General features: G+C 50.6%; 1 protein-coding gene across 3 annotated transcripts in view; it reads right to left on the reverse strand.

Moving 5' to 3' along the window:
• Nucleotides 1–23,016, reverse strand: part of UNC13B (unc-13 homolog B) — a 436,326-nt gene that overhangs the window by 287,943 nt on the left and 125,367 nt on the right. For all 3 annotated transcript variants that reach the window (XM_075327051.1, XM_075327042.1, XM_075327033.1), the window contains exons 6-7: nucleotides 22,283–22,356; nucleotides 7,733–7,790 (exon numbers count right to left, since the gene is read on the reverse strand). In XM_075327051.1, coding sequence (XP_075183166.1) covers nucleotides 7,733–7,790; nucleotides 22,283–22,356 — 132 coding nt within the window. The remainder of the gene's footprint in view (nucleotides 1–7,732; nucleotides 7,791–22,282; nucleotides 22,357–23,016) is intronic.

Genomic DNA, 23,016 nt, shown 5'->3' on the forward strand with positions numbered 1-23,016 from the left:
AGTTAAGAAAAACAAAAACTAATCAGGTGATTGCTGCAATAAAGGAAGGAGTCTCCAAAAAGGGTGGTTGAGGCAGGGGTTTGCCACCAAAAATGACAGACGAGGTGTCGCATCCAAAAAGGTTGAGCGAGGAAGGGGGGGGGGGGTGCCTCCAAAAATGGTGGGAGGAGAAAGAGGGGGAGGTGTAGTGTTGGTGGGAGGAGAAAGAGGGGGAGGTGTAGTGTCCAAAAAGGTTGAGCGAGGAAGGGGAAGGAAGGGGGTTGCCTCCAAAAATGGTGGGAGGAGAAAGAGGGGGAGGTGTAGTGTCCAAAAAGGGTGAGCGAAGAAGGGAGGGGGGGTTCCTCCAAAAATAGTGGGAGGAGGGAGGGGGGGAGGTGTAGTGTCCAAAAATGGTAAGAAAGGAAGAGGGGGAAGGGACAGCGCGGTGGGGGGGGGTCCAAAAGGGTGGGTGAGGAGGTGAGAAGAAAGTCTCCACAAAAGGCAGGCCGAAGGGGGGAGGGTTGCCTCATAAAAGGTCAGGCGAGGGGGAAAAAAGCGAGAGAGATGGGCCCCTCCAAGAAGGGTGGGCAAAGGAGGGGTCGCCTTCAAAAAGAATGGGCGAGAGGGGTGTGTTTTGCTTGGGGTTGCCTGCAAAAAGGACAGGCGAGGGGGAGGTGGGAAGGTTGCCCTGTTGCTAAAAAGGGTGGGGATCACCTCCAAAAAGAGTGGGTGGAGAAGAAGGAAAGAACGCCTCTAAAAAAGGTGGGTGGGGTGGTCTGACTCCAAAAAGCGCAGTCGAAAGTGGGCTGGAGGGAGTAGGAGGTCACCTTCAAAAAGGGCGGGTGAGGGGGGTGGTTGCCTCAAAAAAGGGTGGCTGAGGAGGAGGGAAGGGTCACATCCAAAAGGGATAAGCGGGTCTCAAATATCTACTTTAATATTCTTCAATTATACATTTGACTTCCTACCTATCCTAGCAGCAAACTAGGATGGAGGTGGGGAAAAAAAAATAAAAAAAAAAAATTGGTGTCCAAGCTCAAAAAACAAAAGCAGGGATCGGAGCCTGCGATTTCCCATACAGAAAACCCCCACAGATCCCACAGTGAGTAACGGGCCGATGCCGGCTCATTCTGACACATTACTGAATCTATGTGTCAAGCAGAAAATTAATGGTCCATATGTAAAACGCTCCAGGATTATGCAAATTCCGTTATTAAAGGATATGCAAATAAAAAAAATAAAATTAAAAAAAAAAAAAAACTAAATATGAATAAACTTTTTCCCCTTTGCATTTGCATCTGCTCCCTTCATTTGAGAAAGATGCAAAAAAAAAAAAAAAAAAAAAAAAAAAAAAAAAAAAAAAAAAAATTGTGCGTGTCACCTAATTACATTCTAATTAACCCCTTCGTATCAACCGCTTCCTGGGCTGGATGTGTAATAAATAGCCTCGCACTAGTTCATTTTCTCCATGACAACTGGATGCCGGCCCTGGTAATAATACGGTGCTGTCACCCGACGGAGCTGCCATCTGCCTCCTCAATTAGAAGATCTCTCCGCTAATTACAAAGTGGCGAAGAAGATTGTTCTCTCGAGTGTCACAGGATTCAGCGCATTGGAAAACCCTCGGCCGTCCTTCCCCTCCGAGCGGCCGAACCCCGGGGTGCAACGGATTTTATTTTGCTTTAATCAGGCGTTTAGCCTGCCCAAGTGGCTGTCATGTTGTGGAAATCAAAGACGTCTTATAGGAAAGTATCACACGGAGAATTAGCGGAGTCAGCAAAGGCGTCTCGAAAAGTTGCACAAGAAGATGGGAGGGAAAAAGAAAATCCGAGCTTCTACGGTGTGAATCACCTCGAGACGTGGGAGTGTGGAGCCGTGAGCACCTCCCGCCCCCGCACGGGTTATATATAGATTAGAGATGGTTCCCATCAAATTTACGGTCACGATGAAAAAAAATAAAAATGTATCGACACCAATATATATGGCTGCCCCTGTGTCGCAGTCACAGGTAACACTGCGGATGGGGGAGAAGAGCAAATGATCAGTTGCGCACAACAGAGGACACGATAAAAGGACACGTCACAGTGTAAGGTGGCGGACCCCACAAATCCTGGGAAGGAAACCTCAAAACGCCCAGGAAAGCCAAGCATCCCCCAGTGATCTGTGCAATGCAAAAAGGTTGTTTGTAACAAAAGGAAAAAAAAAAGCAAAAAAAACCAAAGTATTAAAAAGTTTTCTCCTATTCACACAGGGTCAGACAGCTGGGACCCCCTACGATCCAGAGAGCGGGACTCTGGAGCCAGAAAAGGAAGAAGAAGTGATCATGAATGTTCATCTCTATGGGACTGACAGGAATAATAGAGCGCTGTGCTCTGCTATATTCATCATCTATGGGACTGGCAGGAATAGTGGAGTACAGTGCTCTGCTACATCCATTGCCTATGGACTACCAGGAATAGTGGAGTGCTGTGACCAGCTCCATTCATTGTCTATGTGACTGCCAGGCATATTGGAGTGCTGTGCTCTGCTACATCCATCCACAGTGTTCCACTCCATTCATGGGCTATGAATTGCTGGAAATAGACAATGAATGTAGCAGACCACAGCGCTCCACTATTCCTGGCGAGCAATAGACAATGAATGTAGCAGAGGACAGTGCCCCACTATTTTCAGCAGTCTCAGAAAATGTTACAAAAAACGGCACTCCAGGAGACGCAGCGCAGGGGACGAAGAGCTGAAGCCGCTGCGCAGTGGACGAAGAGCTGAAGCCGCTGCGCAGTGGACGAAGAGCTGAAGCCGCTGCGCAGTGGAAGAAGAGCTGAAGCCGCTGCGCAGGGGACGAAGAGCTGAAGCCGCTGCGCAGGGGACGAAGAGCTGAAGCCGCTGCGCAGGAATCTGTTCAGAATTAGGATTGGGGCAGGGTCCAAATGTCTGACCCTGTGCGATCATTCTATTTTACTGAAATTCCTTCAGTTTCTAAATTAAGAATATAAATTATTTTAAGTAATGTATATCAGCTTGAACACAATGGTTTCATAGACCAGATACAGTGTAACAAAACCACAGCTATGACAATTATCACGTCCATGTACTCTCAGGCTGTGCAATTATGTCCGCACGCTGCCTCTTTTTATCTTGTGGTCACAGAAACACAGATTATGGCCCAAAAATGCATCACATGTTGCTGCGTTTTTGCTAATGCGCTTTTTTAAAAGAAATAAAACATGATAAGTTATGAATAATAGAGGGATCCCACTTTTTTTTCATTATTTGATAAAATGAAAAATTTTTTTCTAAAATTTAAATTTAATTCTAAAACTCCCATTTTTCTAAAACCAACCAAAGTACAGCAGACAACTGGGGGCTAATATTATTAGGGTGGGAAGGGTCATTGTTATTTGGCCCTTTCCTGGCTAACAATAGAACAGAGGTCCCCAACTCCAGTCCTCAAGGCCCAGCAACAGTGCAGGTTTTTGGGATTTCCTTAGTATTGCACAGGTGTTAATGTAATTACCTGCCCAGGTGCTGGTTCCAACAGCAGTGCAATGCTAAGGAAATCCTGAAAACATGCACTGTTGGTGGGCCTTGAGGACTGGAGTTGGGGAACCCTGCAATAGAAGACCGCAGACTCCCCAGAAGTGGCGTATCCATTAGATGTGCCAATTCTGATGCTGGACCCGGCTCTTGCTGTTGCCCTGGTACGGTGGCAATCTGGATAATAAGGGGTAATTGGCAGTCAACAACTACCACCAAGCCCTAGATTAGTTATGGCTGACATCTATGAGACACCCCTTATCACTAATCTGTAAGTGAAATTAAATGAACACAAAAACACCCAAAAAATGGTCATTTGCAATAAATGAAAAAAGCACCCTCTTTCACCACTTTATTAACCCCCCACCAAAACACCCCTGCAGGTCTGCCATAAACCACATGAGGTCAAATAGCGCTTCCAGCACTGCTACATCTGAAGCTCACAGCGAGTGCCATAAAACATGACTGCCCGCTGTGAGGTTCAAGCAGCGACTGAAGTGAGCCACGCGATCAGCGGTGACTTCACTTAAGTGATTTGCCGTCACAGGTGGAGGAATCCAGTTGTGGCCACGGCTAACTTGAGTGACGTCATTGCTGATCGTGCGGCTCACTTCAGTCTCTGCTTGAACCTCACAGCGGGCAGTCATGTTCTAAAAACGCAGTAAAAGATGCAGTGTGCGGACATAGCCTTAAACAGTTAATAGGGTATATTCTGCCTATTCTTTCTGCAGCTCGGTGACATTGTCAGGCTTCTTTCATGGTACAGAAGTGATATCTTCTCCTAAAAAGGGCTTATTAAATTATACAGAATAAAGGAAAAAAGCCGAGCGGGCGCAGACGTTTCCCCGGAGCCGGCTGCTTATTAATTGCTAAACTAAAACAGAATTGAAAAAATGTATTCAGAACTGAACCTACATTATTGAGGACAGCGTCTAATGTGCCCACCGCCGCCTGCCCGCCGCTTGTTTATTACCGCAGCCGCCAATGTGGATGTCCGCAGGGGAAGGGGGGACAATTTATTTCATTTTCTATTTTGCGCTCGGAAAGTTTACAGGTTATCTGAATTCGTGCAGAGCGACTGAAGAAAAGCTCCGAATTCAGCGACAGACATGAAAGCCATAATGGCACCTACCGTATTGAGCTGGACAACATTAGGAGAACAACAAGGTGATAATCCAGGGGCATACGGCTGGAACACGGAGCTGCACTATGTGATGTGTACTGGCATGGATCGCACGCAGCTATACAACCAAAACTGCAGAAATCACTGCAACTCATATGTAACGGAGTATAGTTTTGTTTGTTTTTTTTTTGGGGGGGGGTGTTTAATGGATTTCATAGGCAAAAAAGGGGGGCTTTATTGCACCTTGGCACCTCAATCTGCCCGCTGCAGCCACTCTCAAATTGTTATTGTCGGCTCCCATTGACTGTTCTGGTCTGCAGCTGCTTTCACATAGTGTAATTGCCGACTCCCATCAATGGATCTGGTCCACAGCCTCTCCCATTAAGTGTTATTGCCGGCTCCCATCGATGGCTCCGGTCTGCAGCTACTCTCACGTAGTGTTCTTACCGGCTCCCATCGATGGCTCCGGTCTGCAGCTACTCTCACGTAGTGTTCTTACCGGCTCCCATCGATGGCTCCGGGCCACAGCCACTCTCACATATTGGTATTGACACCTCCCATTGATAGCTCTGCTCCGCAGCCGCTCCCACATAGTGTTATTGCCGGCTCCCATCGCTGGCTCCGGTCTGCAGCCGCTCCCACGTAGTGTTATTGCTGGCTCCCATTGATGGCTCCGGTCTGCAGCCGCTCCCACGTAGTGTTATTGCTGGCTCCCATCGATGGCTCCGGTCTGCAGCCGCTCCCACGTAGTGTTATTGCTGGCTCCAATCGATGGCTCCGGTCTGCAGCCGCTCCCACGTAGTGTTATTGCTGGCTCCCATCGATGGCTCCGGTCTGCAGCCGCTCCCACGTAGTGTTATTGCTGGCTCCCATTGATGGCTCCGGTCTGCAGCCGCTCCCACGTAGTGTTATTGCTGGCTCCCATCGATGGCTCCGGTCTGCAGCCGCTCCCACGTAGTGTTATTGCTGGCTCCAATCGATGGCTCCGGTCTGCAGCCGCTCCCACGTAGTGTTATTGCTGGCTCCCATCGATGGCTCCGGTCTGCAGCTGTCACTCGGTACTGAAGCCAGTGATCACAGCCGGCAGTGACACAGAGTGCGGCTGCCGAGTTCGGGCAGTGCCCGCTTCAGTGCTGCCAGTGAAGAGATGACAGTGCTCAGTAAACAAATTTAGGGGGTGTAATGTGCACTGGGCCCTTTGGCCGCACCAAAGCCTCCTCATTAACATATGAAAAAAAAATAATGTCAACTAAACCACTACAAGTTATACTACACATAGAAAAGTATGTCGGGGTCTTAGGCCCTACACAAATAGGAGTGGTTTAATTAGCAAATCGGGGTTCACATTCTCCCTTTAAAGCATACAAGTCATTTCATATAAAATCTGAAGATAAGTATGGTTTTACTATCACGCCCTCCCCCAAGAAAGGGCAAAACTGATACCTACCAAAAAAAGGTAGGTATATCATGTCTGTTATGCATTTTGCCAGACAGTAAACCACATCCTGAAAAGAGGCAAAGCCCCATCCCCACTTTCTGTAGGAAAGTCTCACTCACTTCCTGAAAAGGGGGATACGCCCCGCCCCACTTCCTGAAAAGGTGGAAACGCCCCGCCCCCACTTCCTGAACAGGGGGGGGAACGCCCCGCCCCCACTTCCTGTGAAGGGGAAACGCCCCGCCCCCACTTCCTGTGAAGGGGAAACGCCCCGCCCCCACTTCCTGTGAAGGGGAAACGCCCCGCCCCCACTTCCTGTGAAGGGGAAACGCCCCAACCCCCACTTCCTGTGAAGGGGAAACGCCCCAACCCCCACTTCCTGTGAAGGGGAAACGCCCCAACCCCACTTCCTGTGAAGGGGAAACGCCCCAACCCCACTTCCTGTGAAGGGGAAACGCCCCGCCCCCACTTCCTGTGAAGGGGAAACGCCCCGCCCCCACTTCCTGTGAAGGGGAAACGCCCCGCCCCCACTTCCTGTGAAGGGGAAACGCCCCGCCCCCACTTCCTGTGAAGGGGAAACGCCCCGCCCCCACTTCCTGTGAAGGGGAAACGCCCCGCCCCCACTTCCTGTGAAGGGGAAACGCCCCGCCCCCACTTCCTGTGAAGGGGAAACGCCCCGCCGCCACTTCCTGTGAAGGGGAACCCCCCCACTTCCCGTAAAAATAAAGCACCGCCCCCACTTCATGTAAAAAAAGACAAAAACCCGCCTCCACTTCCTGTAATCCATATCATTGTCTTTGCTGCTAGAGACTGATTACATTTGACAACAGGCAGTGAACAGCAGAAGGGAGACACCTAGTGGCAGCAGTATGCAAGCATTTTATCGAGGAAAGACATTGCATATTTATCACTTTAGCTATCAAATTAGATAAAGGTGTCTGAAAGTGCAGGAAATGCAGGGATACGGTTTGTTTTTATTCATGGAGGAAAATCTGCAGCCTGTTACACTAGCAGAGAAGGAAATCTCATCCCACCACTGAATAAAAAAAAAAAATGTTTGCATTATATTATATAGATATAGATCGATACATGCAATAACTTAATGACCGACATCCAGTGAGACTGTCGCAGGTCATTTTGTGATGGAGGCTTTCACAGTGGATTTCACTCTCTGTAATACGTAGGGTTAAAACGGAAAATGCGCAGTCACACAATTTAAAGAGCACTTTCCAGCTTCCGCACACGCCGCATTTACACAATATATAACATGGTGAATCATTCTTCTTATACCACAACGAGGGATCAGAAGCTCCAGAATTGTCATTTCATCAGGAATGTAAGAGGTAAATATCTTACCACCGACTACTTATTTTGGGATTTGCTGGCACTCCAGACCCCCAACAAACAGCAGATTGTGATTTATGCAAAGAAGGAGCAAGAAATGTATCAAACCTGAAAAACGAATATTGTTCCATCCGTTGGGGCCATCAAGCATGGTTCACATAAAACCTATGACCTAGAGCAGCTGCACACACCGGCCCCATAATCATATAATATGCTGGGATGTGGAGTGGTGATCAGTCAGATTGACATGTAACACTGCAAAAATAAATCACTATACACAAAACAAAAAAAAAAAAAATAGATGTCAAGTAAAAACTTACAGCACTGGGAGACGGCCGTGGGCAGCGGTTTATTCTGCACATCCTCCGTGTAGGGATACTGGAAAGGAGACAAAAGGAATACATAGACTTATAAATACTAAAGCCCGACACAGGACCTGATAATAGATCGAATATTGATCTATTCAAATTAGTGATGGGCGATCCGAAGTCTGGATCCACACGAGATACCCATTCCCCGTGCACCAATCCCAGGCCCAGAGTTACATAGCTATGCAGATCCGGTCATCCAGGTAAGGAAAAAAGGAAAATGGAAAACTAGGAATAAAGCAGGCGCATCATACTTACCAGTCTCCATGCGGCTGTAACGCTACTTCCTGGGCCGCTCATTACCCTCATGCATATTCACTCCATCACCCGCCCAACAACAGTCCCGGCGTCTGATTGGTTGCAGTCAGACGGCACCCCCACCCTATGTGACAGCATCTTCCTGCTTAGAATCACACGTTTTGTCTACGTGTGTATAGTGGTGTAAAAATAAATTTAAAAAAAAAAAAAAATTGGGATAGGGTCCCCTCATATTGTGATACCCAGCAGTCCCCAGCCATATACTTGTCTTGGCTGTAGATCACAATAAGAGGGATCTCATGCAGCTTCAATTATTTAAATAAATACAAAATTTGAAAAACTGTTCTCGGTCCCCCCGAATTTTGATATCCACCCATGATATCAAAATGGGGCTGGTATTCTCAGGTTTGGGAGGCCCATGATAATGCACCCCCAGCCTAAAAATAGCAGCCTGCAGCCGCCCAGAATGGTCGCATGCATTAAATATGACAATTGCGGCATTTTATCCGGCTCATCCAGATTTCCCTGTTACCATGGCAATTGGGGTAAGATCAGGGGTTAATAACAGTTCACAGCTGCCACTAAACCCTACATTAGTAATGGGAGGGGTCTATGACACCCCATCATTAGTAATCTGTAAGTGGAAAGAGACAAAAAAAGTAAAAAAAATCCTTTATTTGAAATAAATACAAAAAAAAAAAAAATCACCCTCTTTCACCCTTTTATTAAGTGCCAACACCCAGATCTGATGTAATCCACGAGGTTCCATGACTATTCCGGCTCTGCTACATACATACTGAAGGCCCAGCGCATAGGCACAGAACATGGCCACACGCTGTGGCTTCAGGCAGAGACTGACTTAGGCCCCTTTAACACATCAGTTTTTTGCAGCCAGTCACAATCCGTCAAATTTTGAAAAAAAAAAAAAAAAAACAAACAAAAAAAACCGGATCTGGCGACTGATGACGATGGATCAGTTTTTTTCTCATCGACTGGTATAAGCGACGGATTGCGACAGATGGCCTCACATTTCATCCATTGAGAATTGTTTGTCTGGCAGACGAAGACTACGTCCAAAGTACTGGTTTTTGTCTACGTCGAAAAATCGGACAGCAACGGATCAATTGGTAGAATAGAAGCCTAAGGGCGCAGGATCCGTCGTAATCCATCAAATGACAGAATCCGGGGACGGATTCTGTTTTTTTGTTTTTTTTTAAAACTGAGCATGCTCCAATTTATTACCAGCCCCCAGCTAGATGGATCCATCAAAAAATGAATCCGTCGCATCAGTTTGTCCACAATCCTCAACAGATCCGTCAAGCCAACGGATAGTGACTGAGACCAAAAACCTGATATGTGATAGGGGCCTTAGTCGCAGCGATGACGTAACTCAATTTATCTGCGGTCATAGCTGGAGGTTCCCACAATACCCCACCTGTGACCGAAGGTAAACTGACCTCAGGTAACCTCAAACTCCGTGACTTCACCTCAGGTTCGGAGGTCACCAAATTCACAGAACTGCATCTCCTGGCAGAAAACCACTTTTTTTTCCAAAAGAGATGCAGATTTGGTGCTGAAATTTACACACACCATATATTTGCATCGAATCTGCATCTTCTAGCAAAAAAAATGATGTGGTAGTGATGCAATTTTTTTGCCAGGAGATGCAGAATTGGTGCATGAATATGGTGTATAAATTTCAGCACCAATCTGCAGCTCTTGTCAAAAAAACGCGGTTTTCTGCCAGGAGATACAGGTCTGTGAACTTAGGTCACCTGAGGCCAGTTCACCTGTGGTCAAAGGTGGGGTACCGTGGGAACCTTCAGCTGTGACAGCAGATAAACTGAGTGATGTCACTGATCATCCCTGCGGCTCAGACAGTCTCTGCCTGAAGCGCACAGAGTGCGGACATGTTCTGTACCTGCATGTTGTGACTTCAGTATGTATGTAGCAGAGCTAGGATCGTCAAGTGGATTACATGTTGATTACGTTGGAACTGGGCGTTTCCAGTTAATAAAGTGGTGAAAGAGTGTGTGGTGTTGTTTTGTATTCTATTTCAAATAAAGGATTTTTTTGGTGTTTGTGTTGATTTCTTTTACACTTACAGACAAGTAACGGGGAGAGGGAGGGGTCTCAGAAGCCTCCCATTTCTAATCTAGGGCTTAGTGAGTTGATATTACCCCAATTGTCAATGCACTAGGGCAATCTGGATGAGCCGGGTAAAGTGCTGCGATTGTCACATCCAATGGATCCGACAATTCTGGGCAGCTGCAGGCTGCTGTTTTAGACTGGCGGGGGTTCCAATAACCATGGGTTTCCCCAGCCCGAGAACACCAGCCCCCAGCTGTCAGTTTTATCATGGCTGAGCATCAAAACTGGGAGGAACGGCACGCAGTTTTTTTTTTTTTTTTAAATGATTTAAATATTTATTTAAAAAAGTCGCATGCAGTTGTTCCTCTTTTGATGCACAGCCAATATAAGCACACAGCTGGGGACTGCAGCCAGTAGCAGTTTGATTTATCTGTTCTGGGTATCATAATATGGGGGACCCTAAGCCAATTTATTTATTTTTACACCCCTATACATAAGCAGTGTGTGTGATTCCAAGCACTCAAGATACGCTGTTACACAGGGTGGGGGCGCAGTCTAACTGCAACCAATCACAGGTGCCGGGACCGCCAGTGAGGTGTGCATATGCACGAGGGTAGTGAGCAGCCCCGGAAGTAGGGTTACCGTCGCAAGGGAAACAAAAGTATTACACTTTTGCTCCAACCCCCCTAGCCCTTTCTACCACCATCTTACGGTGCATAATTCAGAGTCCGGCCAGACATCAGAAACCAATTCCAGGCCCAAACTGGGTTTTTTGGGGGGTTTTCTTCCGTTTGGACACGCCGATTCCGAATATCTGTGGGTTCGCCCATCACTAATTTTAATGACTGGCTATCAATATCACTGTCCCAGTTAAACCCTTTATAAAAGGGGGACTTTGCATGTGTATTTCTCCAAAAGTAATGAAGAAGCAATGGAGAATCAATCATGCTCTTATTACAAAGATAAGGGACAGGGCAATGTGGGCAAGTGCAAAAGGTCCACCGCGTGTCTGGACTGAGCTCAGAATCTGCACCTGTCCCACACAGTGCGGCGCTGCCTGTGTCCACAGCCAGCACCAAATGCACAGAACACTGCACCAGAATATTACACATGGTAGATTATATTTTTTTAATTAATGGATTTGAGAGCATCATCCAGGACTACAAATAAATTTCTCTTTATTTCAGACACAGCGCCACTCTTGTGCACAGGTTGTGTCTGGTATTACAGTTCAGATCCTTTTCACGTGTATAAAACGGAGTAGTGAGTGGCGCCGTTTTTTCTCATCCCTTTAAACCTCTTTAAAGGCGGGAACTAAGTGTTGATAAATATTGATATGCGTGCTCGCACCGTCAATTTACCGAAAATAAAAAGACGAGCTTATAAATCCATGAAGCCCCCCACACCTCTCCCCTATTATGTGATATGGAGGATGGGTAGCAGAGAAGTATATGTTTGCTGTGACGTGACCTGTAATTGTGCTGTACACAGGAGGTATCCAACATGTGCAGTGTCACACAGGCGCGCAGCGAGCGGCTGCCTGCACAGCGAGCGGCGAGTTACTATTATTTGCTGTGTGAGATGAGATCCGCTGTGAGCTGTGGGAGGATAATTGCCGGGTAGAAGGAAAAACGAATTCTGCTTTACTTGGAAGATTTTAGGTTTTGATCTTGCACAAGTCAAAACAAAAAGGAAACCTGTCAGAGTAATCCATAGAAATATGGACCGCAACGGGAGTGGTGGTAAGTGACGATACAGTGCACTCCCTGCGCATAAAGCGCTGTGCAAGATGGCAGAGAGGTGTAGTGATTTCTGGCAGAGGAAGCACAAGACAGCCCACCGGCCCGTCCGAAGAAGAAGCAGCCGCCCACCGGCCCGTCCGAAGAAGAAGCAGCCGCCCACCGGCCCGTCCGAAGAAGAAGCAGCCGCCCACCGGCCCGTCCGAAGAAGAAGCAGCCGCCCACCGGCCCGTCCGAAGAAGAAGCAGCCGCCCACCGGCCCGTCCGAAGAAGAAGCAGCCGCCCACCGGCCCGTCCGAAGAAGAAGCAGCCGCCCACCGGCCCGTCCGAAGAAGAAGCAGCCGCCCACCGGCCCGTCCGAAGAAGAAGCAGCCGCCCACCGGCCCGTCCGAAGAAGAAGCAGCCGCCCACCGGCCCGTCCGAAGAAGAAGCAGCCGCCCACCGGCCCGTCCGAAGAAGAAGCAGCCGCCCACCGGCCCGTCCGAAGAAGAAGCAGCCGCCCACCGGCCCGTCTGAAGAAGCAGCCGCCCACCGGCCCGTCCGAAGAAGCAGCCGACCGCCCTGTCAGAAGAAGCGTAAGGAAGTAGACTGGGTGCTGTTGCGTTCTTTCCCATGAAGACACCTATCATGTTATTGTACTGCCACTTAATGCAATGTAAAATTGTGTCCTGCGTCTTTTGTAACTAATGTGGTATGTGAATTGTCATGCAAGATATCATATGTCTTTCACTGTGAAGTTAATGTGATGTGATGTAACAGGTTATGTTTTCATGTATGAAGTTGTGCCAGTGTCCTGTTGGGAGGTTGAGTTCTGCTCAGCAACAGACAGTGAGCAGGGTCTGAGACAGTTAAGTGTTGCACTAGCCCACAATGGGAGGAGTTAACATAGGGAAACAGATGGGTCCATCTGGGGGAATTAGTGAAGACCTAGCGGCAATAGATATGGATGGATAGTCTGTAGGTCATGAAGGTCGCATGCAGTGGGCGACTTGTGGCGGAAAGAGAAGAAGGGAGACAGGAATGGTGATAGTGTGAATGAGCACTAGAGAACAGTGAGGGTAGAGATCAGTCGCCATAAAGAGTGGCCCCATATAGAAGGGTCTGGAGAACAGGACTTTTGAGATTAGGCCCAAGGCTAAAAGGTAATCAGTCGGAACGGAGTGAGACATGAGCAGAGTTGCCTTCCCTGGGCGGAGTCTCCCCAAACGTTCCAGAGCCCAAGGCCCTTCCTTAGCACTAGTGGCTACCCCTTGACCGCTTCCTCTATGAGAAGAAGAGACGTGGATACTGAAGTGTCTGGGAGCACAAGGCTCAACTCTGGCCATAAGACAAAACCTCAATGAAGAGACTGGTCATGGAGCTGCTGGAAGGTAAGTTGACCATCACGAATTGGACAGTAGGATTAGAATAGGTTGTGCTGGGACTCTCAGGACCAGTAACATTGGAAACAATCCAGTGGAAACTGAGAATGCGTGATTATACTTTGCTTAACCGAGACGTGTGGCCACCATCTCGTGTGTAAAGATAAGGTTGAACCATCAAGTTAAGAGTGCTGGTTTAAACTGAACTGGTGGTCTCCTTGTGAGAGCAAGTTGTTATATGGTCCTGGAAAGCAGAAGTCAGCGGCAATATTTGGCCTGCACAGGTTCACAGTCCACACACTCCGGACCAGCTCTTTCATGTAGCATGTTGCTGCATCTGGAGACACCGCTGCAGGTACGTTATAATCCACACGAGGTCCCACGATTATTCCAGCTCGGCTACATCTGAAGCGCACAGGGAGCACCTCAAAACATGACTGCCCGCTGTGGGCTTCAGGCACAGAATGAATGAGCCATGCGATCAGCGGTGACATCCCTCAGGTTAGTTGCGAGGCACAGCTGGAGGCTCCCACAGCACTCCACCTGTGACTGCAAGTAAACGGATCTCAGTAAAGTCAGTGGCCACCACATGTGTGGTCAATACAAAGGACTGCCACATGACTTATTCCTTCCAAAGACAATACTAAGGACCAGGGGCACTTACTGAGGGTAGAAGAAAGGAGATTCTGGCAGCTAAATAGGAAAGGGTTCTTTACAGTTAGAGCAGTCAGACTGTGGATTGCCGACCACAAGAGGTAGTAATGGCAGATTGTCACAAACCACCGGGGGGGTCACTCAGAAATCCCCCGCGCTGGCTACCAGTACGTCACAATCGGGGGGTAACAAGTGGGGGTCACCCCTCCTTTATACCTCCCGACCGACAGACAGAGCACGTGACGCGCTCTCTAGCGCCCCTCCTATAGTCAGGCCAATTATGGAATTGCCCGACAATAAGCAAGGAGGCCGCTATACTACTTATGCCGATTATTGAAGGGTCCCCGGTGAGAGTAAGGTATATATTCCCCCGACCTCCGCGGGCGGAATATATAAAATCTCCCCGAATCTCACTGGCCTCCCCACAATAATCCTTGGCACAATTCGCTGCCACCAACCGATTTACGGTAACTATTAGCCGAACACACAGACGTGGGATTCAAGATCGAGATAACAGAACAGCCCAAGATTAATTATATAATTTAATCAGCCTAAAGCACACTAGAACTACAATATATACAATAGGGAATCTACAGAATATACAGTTATGTCAGAGTACAGTTACAATCAAAGCATGGGTTACAAACAGGCATACACAGTTCCAGCAGTTACCTTGTTGCGTCTGGCCACAGGGGGGCGCTGTAGACCAGGTTTCCAGGAACTCCCTCACAGGTCTTTCCCAACCAGGCCCCCGAGCAGAAGAACACTGGAAAATGGCCGAAGTAGGGTTATCAACCTGGGCAATCCAGGTCCCCTCCTACCTTAGTGACCTCACAGGGAAGCACTGCTCCACCCCTGGCTGGAGTTATGGACAAAATCCACAACATGGAATATGGCCATAACTTGGCCTGGGAGCGTCGTAGGCGGACGCCAATGCTCTCATTGTGACAGTTATGAATTTAGCTACAGAACGAGGGGACTCATGACCTGTCTGCCAGTTCCCCATTGGCTGATATCACGCCTGGGGCATTTCCCAATGTCCTGCTCCCATAAAAAGGGGGTGCCGGCATCGTCCACATGCGGAGACACCATTTTTATGGTTGCCATATTTATCGGAAATATGGCTTGCGAGATATGAACCATTTTTTACTGGAGTCGTTCTGTCTGGCTATTTCCATAGCCTTGCTAATGAGATACAACTCTTGTTACAGGGTGACGGCAGGGAGTCATCCTGTGTCCATTGTCCCTAAGCCACCTAATTTCCATATCACAGGACATGGCCATGGGATTTGTTGCTAAACCAGTTGTGTGAAGGAAAGGGGGGGTGACACCAGGAGAGGGCTTCCTGACATACTTGAACATCATGATTTATCGTCATATCTCCGGATTTACCTCACACCTCCCCCCTTTTGAGGGCGCTAGGGGGCAGCACACTCCGGTGTTCCCCCGTGCGCCCGTCCGCGACCTCTCCTTGTCGGGACAGCCCGTCTGCGTTACCGTGGTCACGGCCCCTTTTGTGGCGAATGGTGAAGTTGTATTGCTGGAGCGCAAGGCTCCATCGCAACAATCGCCCATTCGTCCCAGAGACGGTGTGCAACCAGCTGAGGGGATTGTGGTCCGTCTCCACGATGAAGTGGCGCCCGTATAGATAGGGTTGCAGACGCTGCAGGGCCCACACTATGGCCAGGCACTCCTTCTCCATCGTGGAATAGGCAACTTCCCTTGGTAACAGCTTCCTGCTCAGGTACAAGACTGGGTGCTCTTGGCTCGCAGAGTCCACCTGGCTGAGCACCGCACCGAGGCCGAAGTCACTGGCGTCGGTCTGTACTACAAACGGCCGCGTGAAGTCGGCTGCCTGTAGCACGGGCGGGCTGGACAGGGCGTCCTTTAGGGCCCGGAAGGCTGTCTCGCAGTCCATTGTCCAATCGACTGCAGAGGGCAGCTTCTTCTTGGTGAGGTCCGTCAAGGGCTTTGCCAGGCTACTATAGCATGGAACAAACCTCCTATAGTACCCAGCGGTCCCCAAGAAGGACATCACCTGCTTCTTGGTCCTGGGGGTGGGCCAGGATGCGATGGCCTCCACTTTCTCAGGCTCGGGCTTCAGTGTTCTCCCACCTACCCGGTGACCGAGGTACTGGACCTCGCTCATGGCCAGCTGACACTTTCCCGGCTTGATGGTCAAACCTGCCCGGTGGATCCGCCTGAGCACCTGTGCTAGATGCTCTAGGTGGTCCTCCCAGGTGGGACTGAAGACGGCAATGTCATCTAGGTACGCGGCCGCGTACCCTTCAAGTCCCTTGAGCAGGGTGTTGACCATCCGCTGGAAAGTGGCAGGGGCATTCCTCATCCCGAATGGCATCACCGTGGACTCGTACAGTCCAAATGGGGTAATAAAGGCAGAGCGTTCCCTGGCCTTGCGAGTCAGGGGGATCTGCCAATATCCCCGGCTCAGATCCATGATGGTCAGGTACTGAGCCCCGGCCAACTGATCGAGCAGGTCATCGATGCGTGGCATTGGGTACGCATCGGCGACCGTGACAGCATTGAGCCCCCTGTAGTCCACGCAGAACCGAGTGGTTCGGTCCTTCTTAGGGACGAGGACTACAGGCGAGGCCCAAGCGCTGTTGGATGCCTGGATCACCCCCAGCTTCAGCATCTCGTCAATCTCCTGGCGCATGTGTTGCTGCACCTCCAGGGAGACCCGATATGCTGAACGCCGGATCGGGGGATGATCCCCAGTGTCCACGTGATGGACAGCCAAGTCAGTCCTTCCGGGCTGGTTGGTAAACAACCCCCGGAAGGGGTGTAGGGTGGCCCACAGCTGGGACCGTTGGTCCTCCAAGAGCTGGTGGCCAACCTCCACATCCTCAATGGATCCGCCTGCCCTAACCTGGGCTAGCATATCCAAGAGGGTTTCCGCTTCTCCCTCCTCGGGCAGGTTGCACACGGGGAGCGCACATGCCTCCCGCTCATGATGTGCCTTCATCATGTTCACATGGAAGGGCTTCCGCCTTCCACGGGCAGGGTCCAGGGTGACCAGGTACGTTACAGGGTTGAGCTGCTGGTACACGAGGTATGGGCCTTCCCAGGCTGCCTGAAGCTTGTCCTGTGGTACGGGGACCAGTACCCACACCTTTTGACCCACTTGGTAGGTCCTCTCACAAGCGTTCTGGTCGTACCAACGCTTCTGATCGGCCTGGGCTTGAGCTATATTGTCGTGTACCAGTTGCGTCAAGGCCTGCATTTTGTCCCGGAAGCGCATGACATACTCGATAACCGACACTCCAGGGGTGGCCAAATCCCCTTCCCAAGCCTCTTTCACCAGAGCCAGGGGGCCCCGCACACGTCGCCCGTACAGGAGCTCAAACGGTGAGAATCCTGTTGAGGCCTGTGGAACCTCCCGGTAAGCAAATAACAGGTGTGGGAGATACCGCTCCCAGTCACGCCCATGGGAGTCGACCAACATCTTAAGCATCTGCTTTAAGGTGCCATTGAACCGCTCGCACAGGCCATTAGTCTGTGGATGGTACGGGCTGGCCACCAGATGTCGCACCTGGACTTGCTTACAGAGGGCCTCCATCAGCTGGGACATGAATTGGGTCCCCCGGTCAGTGAGCATTTCCTGGGGAAAACCCACTCGGGAGAAAATCTCCAGCAATGCGGTGGCCACCTTGTCAGCCCGAATGGACGACAAGGCCACTGCTTCTGGGTACCGGGTGGCATAGTCCACTACCGTCAGTATGAAGCGTTTCCCGGAGCTGCTGGGGATGGCCAGCGGGCCGACCAGATCCACAGCCACCCTCCTGAAAGGCTCATCGATGATTGGCAGAGATACTAGTGGGGCTTTGGGGTGTGGCCCCGCCTTCCCCACTCTCTGACAGGTTTCACACGAACGGCAGTAGGCAGCCACATCGGCCCCCATTTTTGGCCAGTAGAAATGCTGGTTTAACCTGGCCTTGGTCTTAGCGATCCCTAGGTGTCCGGCCATCGGAATCTCATGTGCGATCCGCAACAACTCCGTCCGGAACGGATAGGGTACCACCAACTGTCGGTCCCTGGGCCACGCCTCCGGTGAACCCTGCTGGACCGTGGCCCGGTACAGCCGTCCTTGGTCCCAGACCACTCGCTCCGGGTCCGAGTCCGAGGGAGGCTGTGCCGCCTGCTCCTTAAGAGCTTTCAGGCTGTCGTCAGCTTCTAACGCTGCCTGAAACCCCTGACTAGATGTGGCCAGAATCGACGAGACTGTCACATCTTCAGTCAGTACCCCGGGACCTGTGTCCTGGCCTCCACCTGACTCGGCTGCCACTTGGTCAGAAGGGGAAGAGCTATCGGACCTCCGGGAGGCCCCTTGGCTTCCAGCACTCCCACTGCGGGTGACAGCGGCCACAGCCGCTGCGACCGTGGGTCGTGCCTGCTCCTCCTCCGTTCCTGACCAAGTCGCCGGTTCAGGCAGACCTACCTGGCTTCCTGACACCCCGGTTGTGGGGGAACCATGCACCGAGATCTTACCTGGGAGCACCTCCGCTCCTGGACCGGCCCCAATCTCACCTGCCTGTTCCCCTCCTGCAGCAACAGAACCCCGCTGTGAAATCTCTGGGGACCCCACATTTGCTGTGGTAGCCCCCACCCCACACACTGGTCCTCCCCCTGCAGCACCCCGCTCTCTGCTTATCCCTGCAGAGGGCAACAGATCCCAGCTCACAGGCTGGTTACTTGTAGAGGCATTGTCACACCTTTCTCTGACCCCCTCCCCTGTCACAGCTGCAGCTGTGTGTGTGTCTATGGTGTCTGTGCAAGCAGAAATATCAGAGTTCACTCCCTCCTCCCTTACATCATTCATAGATAACACATTAACATTGTTAGGAGTCATGTCAGTACGGGCTGAAGGTTCAGCCCTTGGTTGGGGCCCAAACTGGGAGGTTATCTGCCCCAAATCTGTCCCAAGTAGCACGTTTGCAGGGATCCGATCAGTTACCCCCACCTCCCTCACCCCTCGCCCTGCGCCCCAGTCCACATAAATGTCAGCAACAGGCAGCGCCGGGTCAGTGCCTCCAATCCCGGAGACAGCGAGGGTTTTTCCAGGGATCAAGTCTTGGGGGGACACCATCTCAGGCCGCACCAGAGTCACCTCCGAGGCGCTGTCTCGCAGTCCTATGGTCACAGACCGGCCGACGGTGACAGGTTGGAAGCTGTCCAGGGACCTACCACCACCCCCACCCACACAATACACCTTGGGCGGCCCTTGGGACGGGGACGGAGCCGGGGCCTTGGGACGCTGAGGGCACATGGCCTTGAAGTGTCCAGGTAAGTTGCACTGGTGGCACCGTCTTGGTTCTGCCACGGGCCTGGAGAGGGGAGTTGAGGGGGACACCCCCTGCAGTCTAGGGGCAGGTGGGGCAGTCGCAGAATTCATCTTACCCCCTCTCCAGGTGCTGCTGGTGGCCGCTCTCCTGGCCTCAGGGGCCCGGTTGTTGGTGTAGTCATCGGCAAGGGCAGCTGTAGCCGTGGACCCCTTTGGCTTCTGGTCTCGGATGAACTGGCGGAGATCCTCAGGGCAGTTCCACAAGAGTTGCTCCGTGATGAACAAGTCCAGGATCTCCGGTCCGGTGGAAAGCTGCAGGCCTTGGGTCCAGTGGTCGGCAGCTCGGGCAAGTGCCCGCCGGTGGTCAGCCCAGGAGTCCTTTGGTCCCTTCTGTAGGCTCCGGAACTTCTTGCGGTAGGACTCTGGAGTGAGGTTGTACTGTTGGATCAGGGCCCGCTTGATGGTGTCGTAGCCCTGATCTGCCTCAGCAGGCAAGTCCCCAAGGACATCCAGGGCCTTACCCCTTAAACGGGGGGTCAGGTATTTGGCCCACTGGTCCTTGTCCAGATGGTGCTGCAAGCAAGTCCGTTCAAAAGCAGTCAAGAAAGAGTCCAAGTCTCCATCCTTCTCCAGCACTGGGAAGTCCTCAACACGGACCTTTGGAAGTTTGGTGTCTCGAAGGTCACATGTGGCTGATGAGGGCCGGAGCTGAGCTAGCTGCAGCTGGTAGTCACGGTCTGCCTGTCGCTCTCGCTCTTCACGCGCTGCCTGCCGCTCTCGCTCCGCAGCCTCACGCTCTGCGTGCCGCTCTGCCCTGCGCTCTGCCAGGAGTTCCTTGTAGCCCTTCTGGTCTCCAGCCTGGAGAAGGGCCATAGCCATTTGAAGAAGGCTATCCGAGCCTCCCAGGCTCGGTGGAATGGCACGTGGTGATCTGCGGCACGCTGCAGAGCTAGGCGATTCACTGTCCCTTTCAGAGCGGAGGGCTGGCATCTGGCTCGTTGAGGAACCTTGGGTGAGCTCCTCCTCATCTTGTCCAGCAGTGCCAGGTTGCGCAATGTCCTCGGCAGAACGGTTTTCTGGCGTCGAGCTCCTGGAGGACTCGTGGGCAACCTCCTCATTGCTGTCCACAGCACCGTCCTCCCTCTCTTCGGCTCCTGCCTTAGCATTGGCCAGTTGCATAGCTCTGCTCCTGGTGCCATCAGCCATTCTTGCAGACTTTTGGTCACTGACACAGAACTGACACCTGATGCCTCCACACACCTTACAGTATCTGCACTCTGACACTCTAGTGTTGAGCTAGTCTGAAGACCCCAGCAGCCACAGCTGCTGCAGGCAGTCTTTAGTGTCTGGGAGTATGGGTCTCACACTCACACACACTATTATCTCGATCCCACCGCTATGCCACCAATATGTCACAAACCACCGGGGGGGTCACTCAGAAATCCCCCGCGCTGGCTACCAGTACGTCACAATCGGGGGGTAACAAGTGGGGGTCACCCCTCCTTTATACCTCCCGACCGACAGACAGAGCACGTGACGCGCTCTCTAGCGCCCCTCTTATAGTCAGGCCAATTATGGAATTGCCCGACAATAAGCAAGGAGGCCGCTATACTACTTATGCCGATTATTGAAGGGTCCCCGGTGAGAGTAAGGTATATATTCCCCCGACCTCCGCGGGCGGAATATATAAAATCTCCCCGAATCTCACTGGCCTCCCCACAATAATCCTTGGCACAATTCGCTGCCACCAACCGATTTACGGTAACTATTAGCCGAACACACAGACGTGGGATTCAAGATCGAGATAACAGAACAGCCCAAGATTAATTATATAATTTAATCAGCCTAAAGCACACTAGAACTACAATATATACAATAGGGAATCTACAGAATATACAGTTATGTCAGAGTACAGTTACAATCAAAGCATGGGTTACAAACAGGCATACACAGTTCCAGCAGTTACCTTGTTGCGTCTGGCCACAGGGGGGCGCTGTAGACCAGGTTTCCAGGAACTCCCTCACAGGTCTTTCCCAACCAGGCCCCCGAGCAGAAGAACACTGGAAAATGGCCGAAGTAGGGTTATCAACCTGGGCAATCTAGGTCCCCTCCTACCTTAGTGACCTCACAGGGAAGCACTGCTCCACCCCTGGCTGGAGTTATGGACAAAATCCACAACATGGAATATGGCCATAACTTGGCCTGGGAGCGTCGTAGGCGGACGCCAATGCTCTCATTGTGACAGTTATGAATTTAGCTACAGAACGAGGGGACTCATGACCTGTCTGCCAGTTCCCCATTGGCTGATATCACGCCTGGGGCATTTCCCAATGTCCTGCTCCCATAAAAAGGGGGTGCCGGCATCGTCCACATGCGGAGACACCATTTTTATGGTTGCCATATTTATCGGAAATATGGCTTGCGAGATATGAACCATTTTTTACTGGAGTCGTTCTGTCTGGCTATTTCCATAGCCTTGCTAATGAGATACAACTCTTGTTACAGGGTGACGGCAGGGAGTCATCCTGTGTCCATTGTCCCTAAGCCACCTAATTTCCATATCACAGGACATGGCCATGGGATTTGTTGCTAAACCAGTTGTGTGAAGGAAAGGGGGGGTGACACCAGGAGAGGGCTTCCTGACATACTTGAACATCATGATTTATCGTCATATCTCCGGATTTACCTCACACAGATACTATCACATCTTTTTAAAAAAGGGCTGGATGATTTCCTCAGTACACATAACAATGTCAGTCATAGACTATTTAGTGACAAAAATGTAATTGGTGGAGGAAGGTTGAACTAGATGGACCGAGGTCTTTTTATTTTCAACCCATGTACCTCCTTTAACCCAGAATGACAGCTTTGTACTTACATTTATCTAACTACGGTATATACAAACTTTGCTTTTTCTCCATATACAGAGAATTCTGTTTGCACCGGGCTGCTGCGCGCGGTTATGTCGATAATGGCGATGCCCTGCGGTAGTGGAAGCAGATTCCATGGATACAGAGAAGTACATGAGCGGCAGGCGCGGCACGCTCCTCGGCTGACCTTGCTCCTTCTGAGAACAAGGCACTATAAATACACGCACCTCTCCGGCCTCTCCCAGGGTGTTAATCTGCTCCAGCTTCTTAGTCCAATATTTTGCTTCTTCCTCGGGGATATCTAAAGGAAGACACGGAAATCAGTCATCGGGATCTCCTGAGAAAACTACAGAAAGGACAAATCCTCAATTGTTACTGCGGCTGTAGCTGCCTCTCATGGCGAGGTCACATAAGTGGTGCCCACACGTAAAACCCCACTGCACAGAAAGCTCACAGTGCACTTACATGGGTGGTGTCGGGAGCATAAGAAATATCGGGAAAGTTGTCCAAGGCACACAGTGGAAGAGTTACCATGAAAGCTCGATTATATAATAAACGTTTATGACTTTATAATATACTTTGTAAACTTACTGTACATCCAGCCTGTATTACTGAGAGGGACACTCGCACAAGAGAAGAATCTAAAATTTGGATCATTCTGAAAACTGCCTTTCAGAGGAACTAAAGATGAAGGAATGGATTTTTACAATATACTTTGTACCTTAAATGCAAAGATAAGCAACTTTCTATATAATCCTTGTTAAAAAAAATAAATTTAAAAAACAACATGCGGTACACAGCAAAAATAACATACCCAAAAGACAAAAAAAGGCACCCTCTTTCACCCTTTTATTACCCCCGAAAGACCCCTGCAGGTCCCACATAATCCACACGAGTTCTCACGGCGATTCAGCTCTGCTACATTTCAGTCACAGCGAGCGCCATAGAACATGACTGCCTA

The sequence above is a fragment of the Anomaloglossus baeobatrachus genome, chromosome 1, assembly GCF_048569485.1.
Source record: "Anomaloglossus baeobatrachus isolate aAnoBae1 chromosome 1, aAnoBae1.hap1, whole genome shotgun sequence".
Classification (NCBI taxonomy): Eukaryota; Metazoa; Chordata; class Amphibia; order Anura; family Aromobatidae; genus Anomaloglossus; species Anomaloglossus baeobatrachus.